This window comes from Hypanus sabinus, chromosome 5, assembly GCF_030144855.1.
Source record: "Hypanus sabinus isolate sHypSab1 chromosome 5, sHypSab1.hap1, whole genome shotgun sequence".
Classification (NCBI taxonomy): Eukaryota; Metazoa; Chordata; class Chondrichthyes; order Myliobatiformes; family Dasyatidae; genus Hypanus; species Hypanus sabinus.
The window spans coordinates 22,941,584-22,953,889 of NC_082710.1; the positions used below are offsets into that span (position 1 = coordinate 22,941,584).

Genomic DNA, 12,306 nt, shown 5'->3' on the forward strand with positions numbered 1-12,306 from the left:
TACAGAAGGCTTATGCTGGGAGAGTTCCACTGGTTCAGCAGTCTAGAAGTATGGTCTGTTTCAAACTTATGAATATGGCCTTTAAGATTAACAGGAGGGAAAGTTCCTTGTCACAGATTTCTCACTATTGCCTATACCATTTTTTATTAATTTATGAAATGAACTGAATTTAAAAATCCTGCCGCTCCAACTCCATTCAAACATACACCTGGAGATCATTGATGAAGGACTCTGAATCACTAAACCTGTATTGAAATCCCATTCACTTTCATCATTATTCAAGAATTACAAATGAAGTCACAAACTCAAAATAAATTAAATTTCATATTTCAATTGACCAAATGATCCAATGATGATATACATTGGGGCGAAAGAAAAGGAACCAGCTCAGAAAAGGTTAATAATTGAACTACAGCAACTTTTCTTAACAAACATTGGTAGGATGCTAATGAAGCATACATCTGTTTACCAATAGAACTTTTTTTTAAAAAAACAAAATCTCGGTTCTGCTAGCTTTAAGAAAGTGAACATATTCAAGCTTAAAATACTAATGCAAAAAGAAATAGATGTATGGAATAAAAGACCAAAATGACTGCTGGTGAAACAAAGGATAGAAAAATTTGTAAACTGTCTGTATCAGAACCAAGATCGTATATCGCCAAACCCTAAAATTACCTGCCCCAAGACAAAAGATAAATGGACATCCAGTAAGAACTATAGATTGTTATCGTTAAGCACAAAAGGCAAAGAAAATCTTTGTTATTAGAGATTCTGCTCAGATTACATGCTAAATCACAATCTACCTTTCAATGTTGTTTCCTCTCACCTAACGTGCATGCTGAAGCAGCATTTGGATCCACAAAAACAAATTCTAGAATTGTAAACCAATTATTTATTATCTTAAACTATTACTTATATTATATCAAGCTGTTAACTAAAACTTTGCAACAGTATGACTTTATTTCATACATTTTGCACTGCTCAAAGCTGATATCTACTGACTTTCCTCAGGTTCCTCAGTTTTTTCATAATTTTTAATCTTTGCTTAATAATATATCAGCAGTTGTAAAACGTTTATTAAACTACATTTTCATTTCAATAGTAACATCACAACAATGCAGGAAATATTGGTATAAAAACAGAACATACTGGAAATATTCCATAAGTAAAGCAGCATGTACAGAAAGAGAAACCTAAAGAGACTGAGTTTCTTCCACCTGAAACATTAACTTTGATGTTCTTTCCACAAAGTTATGAATGGTTTTCCCCACATAGATAAAAAAATGAGATAGGCAGAGACTAGAAAATTAAGATTATAAGGAAGAGCAACAAGATGTTATCTATAAAAGAAAATGAGTTGCTATCATCAAAAAATAATCTGTCTCAGCAGCATGTGAAAAAAAATTAGTAGTAACTTGCAATTGATATATCATACAGAAACTGTGAAACCTGAAAAGGGAACCACTTGATAATTCTTTCAATGTGGTAAAATAGATGTTGTTTCCTTATTTAATGTACAATTCTATGAATTGAAAATTCAGGTAAAATAGGTGAGAATTCCATTCCTCAATAACTGGTGGATTAGGAGCAGGTGAAATTCTGGCATTTTTGGAGTGAGTTCACAACCTTGCTCCAAAGCCTGAATTCAAAGTTTACCAGAGCATTTTTTGGAAGCCTGTGAACAACCAAATGCTTACACTGAGATACTAAGAGTTGAATTAAATCTTTACTAATGCAATTTATGTCCTTAGGAGAGTTTAAAAACACCTCTTAAATAGTTTTTGACCTGGTTCCAAATTTTACTCTGTTGCAAGGATTTCCTGGGATTTGAGAGACTGACCATGAAACAGAAGTTTAAACAGCACTTCTTATTTAACTAGTTGTTTTTTACCAAATAAAACCTTATTTTTGCAGTTGTTAGCCCAGTGCCTGAAGCAAGCAAGGTAAGAAGACCTTAATTCTTCAAATGAAGATCAGTCAATTACACCAGAGCCCTCATTTATAGCTTGTCACTAGACTTGAGCTGACCCCAGGACAGACAACACTGATACGAAATATTCATTTGAAGGTTACCTCAAGTGTCACACTTGGCCTGTACTCAATACAGTAGAGAGAGCCGAGTCTGGTCTCCTGATAAATTTTCACAGGGAAATCTATACCCTGGTAAGGGTGAGTGAACAATAAATTAAGTCTCAGTTATTTTGGTAAATGTCTCACTGAGTATTATGTAGATTTTCATTAATTTTTGAGGGTTTCAAATTGTATGACTGAGTTGAAAATGCAGAATCTTACTTTTATCATGTCATCAGATCTTCCACAACACAATTCAATCCCATTTCATGCTTGGAAGTCATCTTCATACTAATATCAGCACTACTTGCTAGTTAACATCACTTCTCATTAAGTCTGCAGACACCTTGTTTTAGCAGTAAATAGATATTAACACAATTCAAACTACTCAACATTAACTAAAATAATAAATTAATTGCTAACGTTATACTGCATTTTTATTGCAGCAACTAAAGTTCTATTTTTCCGTCTACAAGGTCTTACAATTTTAAATAACGTTATTAACAAAGAGCATAAATTAAAACTGATCTGCTATTTGCAACTATTATAGGCAATAAACTAATATTATAATGCAATGATCTTTGGTGTGAATTATGTGTTAAGATATTAATCATAATAGAAGGATTAGTGCCCATGTGGATAGGCCTTCTGCATTAGGTAAGTTAGGTACCATGGTAGAAAATGTATATTATGTAATCATAGAATTAGGATGGATGTCAGAAATTTTCATTTTGTTGTGGTGGGGGAGGTTAAATTCACTGGATTACATTGCCAGTTCGTACAACAAATTCTGTGCACAAAAGAAGGCTGAATATTGGACCTGACTAAGGCTCGTATCACAACACACAGAAGTTGCTGGGATATTAAATTATGTACTTCATCGTCACTGTGAAAATTAAATTAATTGGTTTCGGGGTTAAGATTTTTTCAACTAGAATTATTTTCCCCTTAAAATAATCCCTAAAGCTGTTGCTAATGGTTGTCACAATGCTCAATTGTAATAATTTTTTAGAACTACCTTTTCCTACAAAACATTTTCATGGTCTTATGGTTTCCATGCTAAATCCCAACAATGATGTCTATGGATAGGAGTACATCCAGCCAAGAGACAAAGTCAGCTGAGACACCTCAAGCAATCAAGCTATCATCCTCTCCCGAAGAATAAAACAATTTCTGAAATCAATTAGGTAAACAAAAAAACAATGCGATTCTACTATCACACATAAGCTAATGTACATTCCAAATTTCAATTATAGTAAATTCATATTAATAACCTGCTGTACAATCAAACATTCAGTGTTAATAATGCTTTATATATACACACCAGGTAACAACAGGTCAACAATAGCTTGAAGAATGCAATAGAACTTGATGTGGGATTGATCTCATCTATCCCATAATACCACGATAAGCAAACAACCAACCCAGATATCCTGAGATATTGTGAACAATAGTGAAAAAATAATGTGTTTTTTTTAAAAAGGGGAGGGACTTACAATAAAATAATTTAAAATACTATAACATTTTATGCAAAAGGAAAAAAATCTGCAAATAAAATGGCTGGACACATTGCTATTGAATGTAGCCACAGAATTAATGGAAGGCAATTTTCAACAGGGATACAAAAACTGATCACTTCAATAGAGGGTTGCAGACTCAGCCAGCCCCACCATTGAGGACATCTCAAGAGGTGGTGCTTTAAGAAGAAAGCATCTATGACTATGAACCCTCACCATCAAGGTCATGCCCTCACCTCATTACATCCTTCAGGGAGGTGGTACAAGAGCCTGACGACCAACAATTCAGGAATAGCATCTTCCCCTCTGTCATGAGATTTCTGAAAGGACCATGCACTGACAAATACTGCTGCATTATTCCTTTTGTTTTGGACCATTTCTATATTTTTTAATGTATAGTCTTTTTTATGCCTTTGCACTGTACCACTGTCACAAAACAACAAATTTCACGTTATGTAAAGGCAGTGAAAATAAACCTGATTCTAAACTAGATGTGAAGGGCAATGATGAGAAGATGGAATCAGTTGAGCAGAGGTGAGTTGAATAGAGGCATATATGATAGATGGAGCCAGATGGGGTGGGGTGATGGGTAAATGGAATCAAGCGGGGAGAAAGTGGGAGGAGTGAACAAAGGGAAGAAGGAAGCTACATGAACAAGTGAGTACTGCATGTTGGAGGGGAGCAGTAGGGTTGTGGGGTACCTGAAATATGAGAATTCAGTATTCATACCATTGGGCTGTAAGCTATCCAAACGTAATACAAGATGCTGTTCTTCCGATTTATATTTGTCCTTCATTAGCAATGGACAAGTCCAAGGAAAAACAGTTCAATATGGAATGGGGAGTTGAAATGACATGCATACAAAAGCTTGAGAGCCCAATGTAGACAGAGTGCAGGGCTTAATTTATAGCATTTCCTTAGGATTCTCAGTTGTAATTTAATGTTCCTCCTTTCAGATTAAATACCTTGCATATAATTTCCTTTTGAAATATAATACCCATTGTTCATTCTAACACTACTGTACTCTGTTTCGATAATCCACCCCCCTCTGCAAACAGAAACAATGCACTAATTTTTGCCATTCCATCATTGTCAGTGCACTGAGGTTATTCAAGGTGACAATACAAACAGATGACTGCATCACAAGCCCAACAAACTAAATCACATGTCATAAACTAATTTGTCAATGCAATCACACAATTAAGAGCCTCGAAAAAAAGAGATTCTCTACAATTTTCCAACATAAGTGGAAAGGAAAATTGTACTAAAGGACTTTGCTCTAACAAAAGTGAAATATGAACGTTTGCCTCCCTTGTTGTTATCAGTAACACAATTGCAAAACTATTTTTGATTGATTCTTAACTTCCACAAACTTTTTCAGAGCCTTTCAAAGTTGTTTCTAATCATCTCCATTTCTGTTTGTAATTTTAACTGTCAAATGTTATACATCGCAAACCACAAAAAAAATTACATATATCGTAGAAAAGAGCCTTTTTTCCATGCAAGTATGCAATATTTACAGGATGGAAGTATCAGAATGACAAAGAGCAGCAACTTACTTTTTTCAGATGTACACTAGACTAGACCAAACATCACATTTCACCAGTTCAGCCTTCAGATTATGAAACACATCCCATATAAAGACACAACACTAAAGGGCACCAAATGCATAATGTTAAAAGTTCATCAATCTGAAATGTCAACTCAGTTTCTCACTCCACAGATGTTGTCTCATCTGCTGAGGATTTCCAGCATTTGTATTTTACCACCAAAGGAAACTACTCAGCAAGCCTGTATGAGCTTTGTTGAAGACCAATCAAAATAGTCCTACTTTCATCCTCCTTCCACGTTTCACTACGGATTGTACTGCCTCATAGAGCAGGAGATAACTATTCTACATTACTCATCAGATGGAAATTAAATAAATAAATGAGAAGAAATGGTTTCTTTAATTTCCATCATAGCCAATGATAGAATATTTATATCCTGTCTCATTAGGTAATGCACTGCAAATCCTAAACAGGCAAGGAAAACTATTTCCTCCTACGTCTCTGGTTATTTTGCCAATTACAAGGGTTCAATTGGTTAACTCAGTTACTGGAAGGTGGGTAAATAAAGGAAAACTTTTTAATTTTTTTGTAATTTTAAAACCTCCATAAAAAAGTGTTTTTTTAAGTTTACACATTTGAAATAAAGCCTTCACTTTCCATTCATAACCAAGTAACTCCTTCAGGAAAATATTTTGACCTCTGCCAGAAGTCCTCCATTACACCACCACATTCAGCAATAAAAGAAACATTACAATAATTGGAAAACTGACACCTACAAATAATTCAATCTTTAAGGAATTGATTTTCCACTGGTTTTTGATCCCACTAATTCTCTTAGTGTAAGCAATTCCGGGAACACAAATTCTAGAAAAAAAAGTAATAAGTTCAGATATCAGCAAATTATAATACTGCATTTTCTTCAGATTATACCTTGTGAGATTATACATCCCTTTGAAACAGTGAAGCAATTGTCTATTAAATGCCCAACCACTCTCCTTCCACAAGCTTCACCTAATATCAGCTGTTCTTTCGAATCTTAACATCAACAACCGTGAATTATATAATGCCCTTTTTGTTTGCCTCTCTGTTAGTCACTGATATACATTTCACTGCCCTTTTAATACTTGGCTAGAGCTGTGCATGTTCTCATTATGTCTGTTCCATTCTCACCTTACAGCTGTGTTAAATCCCTATATTTACACAATTATTCACCTTACGAAATGCCACAGGTATTGATCATTTTCTCTTCAAAACCAGTGCATAAATCTAAAAAAATCTGAATGAAAATTTTGTATAAGTAATTCTACCTCCCACACTCCAAATGTGTTACTGCTGCTTCACCGAGTTTGGAGTACCTCACCACCACAGGCCTGATTCCCCAGAAGTAACTGTTGTTGAAAGGCAATGAACACTGAACAAACCTTTAGCAGTTTACAATGCAGTACTCATAATAAAATTCCTGATTTGATGCAACAATATTTCACTGCCTTGCCATAAGAAACACCTGAGCAGATTCACCATAGCACAAAGACTTAAACTTGAACCATTTCTATTAGGAACATCAATGGATCTTACTCTTACAGGGTAAATTTGGAATAATTAAATGAGGCAAAACAAAGGTTAAAAGACATTTGTACAGGTATGTGGATAGCAAAGGTTTAGATTATACAGGCCAAATGCATGACTAGTTTAGATGGGCATTGTGGTCGGCAGAGATGACACGAGCCTAAGAGCCTTTCTGTGCTGTCTAATCATGACAGCATTGGAGTCATGTTAAACCACAATAGTTAGAATATGTTTGTTCAAACATCATAGAACTGTCTTGACTTCTTTGATTGATATTTGAACATGCTAGAATAAAAATACAGAGCCTATAAAAAGTATTTGCCCCCCCCCCACCGGGAGTTTTCATGTTTGTAAAAAAAAGCCTTTGTACAAAACCCACCCTAATGATGAATTCACTGCAAAACAGGATGCAAACTGGTACCACATTGTGCGTGAACACTTAATTATACTCACAACAAATTCTACTTATAATAGAATCGTTCATCTGTTAAACAAATGAAGAGCAATTTGAGGCTAAATTCAGGAAGCTTATGCTGTGGTACAGAATCCACCAGGAGTTAAGGGTGAACACACACACACACATAGAATCATATTTGACAGAAGTATTGATGAAAGAACTGGGCACACCAACTATTCCACCCAATCCGCGCCCATCTTAATTTGTATGATCATCAGTCTCTAAAATTAAATGCACAAACCTGCATGCCTGATTCTCTGATCCATGTAACATCTGAGAACATCCCCTACAAGCATAAAATTTATGCTGATATCAATCCAGAAAGAATTTCTATGACAACATTGGCAATTATACAAGTGTTACCAATTTTGCTTTATGTATTTTCTCATAATTTAATTGTTTAATCCAAAGGTGTACTTCACAGCAACAAATTAAATGATTAAAAATATTGCATGATTTTCTATGTTCATCCAGGTGAGACACTAACCACATGCTAAATCAATACCAATCTTGGGACATGCTGCTTTCTAATCAATGATAAGAATTCCTAGGCCACTTCAATTGATTATTTTAATTTATTTAAATTCTCAAATGATTTCTACCAAAATTTGAAAAGCACATTCACACTTTAATGTAGAGTGCTTATTTTACTGCACACTAATAGTACTTTGTAGTATGAACATTTAGTTTCATGGAACACAAGGAATGTAAAATAAGAGCACATTCTAAACATGTAAATAATCACAGCAACTCAAAAGAACCCTGACTTCACAATGATTAGAATGGGGTGTCATTTTCAGATCCTTTCCTTTATATTGCCCTGAACTGTTATCAAAATTGGTACCTTGCATTTTTGAACAAATCAAAATATATGGTAATTCTCTGTCACACTTTCCTTTGAGGAAGATGGTTGTATTGTTTCATGGCATCTCAGCCCCCTGACAATCATCTTCAGAGCTTCATTAATGGCCCTGGTTAAAAGTGTGGGCTCTCTGATAATTAATTACCTTTATGAATCTTCAAATAATGCAGCAATTTGTTAATATGCATTGAGACCTGGCTAACAGAGAGACTTGGCCTCATCTCTAACAATACTGTCCATATTCAGTCACATCTGCTCCAAAAACTTGAAGAAAGCCCAATAGCTTCCAGGAAAATGTGACCTGCTTCATTGAAACTTTATCAAAACTTACTCTGTGCACCATAGGCTTACTATACAGATCCTTATGTACAGACCCTCCTGTGCCTGGCATCACTTTCTGGACATACAATCAATGTATACAAGCTACCTTATGTACTTACATCTATTGTGTTTTTTATGATTGTGTTCTTTATCTTATTGTGTTTCTTTTGTGCTGCATCAGATCTGCAGTGACAATATTTTTGTCCTCCTTTACACTTGTGTACTGAAAATTATATTAAGCAACCCTGAATCTTCAACAAGATGCAATATTTTTCCAGCACACATACCAACAATTCAGCCTCTACCAACGAGGACAACAGCAGTATGTATATGGAAATCTCACGATCTCCAAATCCACTCCACAAAACATATTATCCTTATTTAGAAACATTTCACCATTCCTGCACAGTTGCTGGGCCAGAATCCTGGGATTACAAACCTGACAGCACCATGGGACTACTGGTCTGTATTGGTCAAAGGGAAATCAGGAATGAATGTTAAATAGTCTTGCCACAGCACATACATCCAACAAATGATCTGAGCTTTTAAAAAAAACAATCAAAATAATGGCATGAATTGCCATGTCGTTTTGATTTATAACCAGCAATCCTATTTTACTGAAAACTACAAAATCTGTTTTCAGGTCATAGCACAGATAATGGAATAAGGTCACCACCATAACCCAAACTTACCATAGTGGTATGTTCTGCTCAGCTACCTTGATGATATCTAACACTAGGGGTACTTGGTTACACTCTGCTGGTACTGATATGCAAACTGACTTGAGATTCATTTGTAGGAGGATAGAGTGACTTCTTTTTAAATAAATGCACAAGTTGCCCTGCATCATTTCAGCTTGATGTTCTTGCAAGAAATAATCACCTTAATACAGAGCTGTCACTATCTATAAACCTACTAAAAAATATAATATAAAGGAGTGATAGGTAAAAGGTTTTAATTAATGGAAATACTGCATACAGTCACCAATCATAATTAACTGCCCAGGAGTCAGCCAAGTAGTTTCACAGTCTTTGCAAGAACACTATCATTAACAAAAAAAAATGTTTTATTCATAATCTATTCCCTTTGGTGACAGAAGGCAAGACAATACGAAGTGGTTTATGTCCTGGTTCAGAAACGGTAACAATTGTGCACACGTCTATATTATAAATTACATATATAAAAAACACAATCAAGGATGGTCAACCCATTCCCTGCCATTTTGGTGCGTGGAATGCACTGCCTGAGTCTGTGGTGGAGGCAGATACACTATGAAATTTAAGAGACTACTACACAGGTATATGGAGGAATTTAAAGTGGGGGGGGGGATATATGGGAGGCAAGGTTTAAGGGCCGGCACATCATTGTGGGCCGAAGGGCCTGTACTGCGCTGAACTATTCTATGTTCTATGTTCAAAGATGGTCAACCATTCCCTGCCATTTTCCTGAACCCCAGTAAAGCGAAAATGAATGTTACAAACAGAATCAGATTAAGAAAGAATTTGACAGAATAAACTAACCCAACTACAAACGTTACTGTATCAGAGAAATCAGCAGGTGCCATGAGAACTGTATTGGGGTTAACTTACTTTTATTCCTTGTTGCTGAGCGGTTAGGGTAAGCTTAGTCTCGTCCAAAAGTAATACTTCGCAATAGAATTCTTCCTGTGTCGTGCAGAAGCAACCCATTGCTGCATTGAAACTAGAAGAAATGGGAGTGAAACTTGATATAAAGTCCTCTGAACGTCCGCGATTTTAAAACATCGAGTTGAAAGTCCAGTTAAGCAAGCATTGATGAGGATACCATTGCACCGTGTCGCTTCTTCATATCTGAACAACAGAAAACGTACCAATTGGTAACATGAAACACCAGGTGCAGAATATCTTTTCTCTCTTGTGATGGAAAACCGCAACAAATACAATGCAAACTGTTGTATCCTTTAAAATGAGCGCTGTAGAAGCAAGCCCGACAACAGGTAAGTTCGGCGAGCTGGTGGAACGATGGGATGGGTGATCTGAAAGAACAAAAGGAGCCTTCAGTTAAATAATTCCACACACACAGACACACACACCGCAAGTATGATAGAGATTTCATGAATATCATAGGGACCAAAATCAAATCACGATCTTCTCCCGATTCTTACGATATAGATACTTTCACATTAAATTGCTCATGGTCTAAATTTACGACCGAGTCACGATCCGCAGACGCCCCTCTTCACAATAGCAAAGGGGTAAATTGAATGTTTGCTCCTCAAGAAGCAAGCACATTTGCATCTACAGCAACCACAAATGCCAATTGTTGACACATTATTTAACATTGCTGATCATTTTTCTAAATTACATTCTGGGAGATTAACCTGCCCCGCGACCGTCGCTGTCCCCACGACAGCAGATGGTGAACCGCAGGGAATGTCTCTCGCCTGCCTCTGCCAACTTGCATTCTGCTGGACCTCACCTCCCACTTCTCTCAATGGCTTCAAACACGAGCCGGGAGGGTTGACGCCGAGGCGACCCACATCCCGCGGCGGTCTCGGAGCTCAGTCGGCGGCCGAACGACGTCTCCCCGGCGCTTCCTGCCACTCTTCACATGCCTCCGTTGTTCCGTTCCTCTCCCAGTCCCCCGCTCTCCTGCGCCCACACCGCGTCTCCGCTTGACCCCAGCGCGGCTCCAGTAACCGAGGAGACGCCGCCACCCTTCACCTTTCACCCGCAGCAACGGAGCGCGAGCCCGGCACCGGCGCGCGCGCGCGCACCCGCGCCGCTTGGCAGCTTGGAGCTTGCAGTCTTTGTTAGACAAAGGCTGCTGCTTATCACCGGTAATCAATTACCCCGGGTTGTTTATTGCATACAAAAGATACTGTTGGTTGATAATGACAGCAAACTTTGCAAACGTGACAACTGCACTCAGCCTTTCGCAAGGGAAAGATGATCGTGCTTCAGACCTATAAACGTTTCTTTCAATCTTCATGGTTCTCCCACTAAACAATAATTAACCTCTGCTTGATGTGAAACGGCATTTTTTAAATATTTAAACTTTGCCACCATCATACTTTTCAATCCAGAAAAAAATTCGCACAACTCAGCCAACTGCGTCAAAAACATTGACAGCCGAAGGACAACTCTGATAGTAAACCATGGTCATTCAAAACACAATTCTCGGGCTTTGTGATGAACTTGCCAACTATTCGATGCCCAGATTTCCTTCATTAATATTGATGAGAATCAAACATTTGAAGGAGAAAATCTAGTCGTTGGAAACAAAACAAAAATGAAGAAGCACTTATTGCAGGTAGGAACTGAAGTGTTTACTTAGCGGCAATAGTGTTCAGCTGATAATAAACTAGCCTGATTAAGAAAACAGTGCCTGAAAAAGCTCTGATGGATGTCAAGGTATTAGAGAACGAAATCACGCGGGACATGTGTAAAGTGTTTGAAATGCTGATAGCGAGGTGGAGGCGACATTGTATTTGTAAACAGTTTGTTTAAACTGATGGTAATCACATCCTGTTACCTGACAGTTTTACCATTCAAAAGCAGAAGACGGTTCATGTGAGTATTCGCGTTAAAATTAGACAGGTTAAACAAGCTTTGCTAAAGAATGGACTACAATGCCACAGGGATCTAAATTACGTTGGAGAATGAGAACCGGGTCCAATAGTAACGTTTTGGATGGATTTATGTAAGGGGGGGGGGAGTAAGAGCGCTTTGGGATCTTCATAACTGAAGACAAAATAATATGAATGAAAGTTTCAAAGGCATGTGGGCAATATTAAGTAGAATTTAGAACAGTACAGCATAGCAAGGACGCCCTTTCGCACGAGGTCGTGCTGACTACCATTCCAATCCATACTAATTCCTCCAGCCCCTGCCTGTTCACGTAACTATTTAAATATCACTGACATACCTGCTTCCCTTGACAGCACACTTCAGTCACCTACTATTCCTGAAGTTTTAAAAAAAA

At 37.2% G+C, this 12,306-nt stretch overlaps 1 protein-coding gene across 7 annotated transcripts in view; it reads right to left on the reverse strand.

Moving 5' to 3' along the window:
* The window catches only part of epb41l4a (erythrocyte membrane protein band 4.1 like 4A), a 223,575-nt gene extending 211,943 nt beyond the window's left edge, over window positions 1–11,632 (reverse strand). For 3 of the 7 annotated variants that reach the window (XM_059969540.1, XM_059969537.1, XM_059969536.1), the window contains exons 1-3: window positions 10,801–11,632; window positions 9,933–10,357; window positions 7,402–7,446 (exon numbers count right to left, since the gene is read on the reverse strand). In XM_059969540.1, coding sequence (XP_059825523.1) covers window positions 7,402–7,446; window positions 9,933–10,031 — 144 coding nt within the window. In that variant the 5' untranslated portion in view covers window positions 10,032–10,357; window positions 10,801–11,632. The other 4 variants (XM_059969539.1, XM_059969535.1, XM_059969533.1 and 1 more) reach the window with 3 other exon arrangements.
* Window positions 11,633–12,306: the final 674 nt, after the last annotated feature.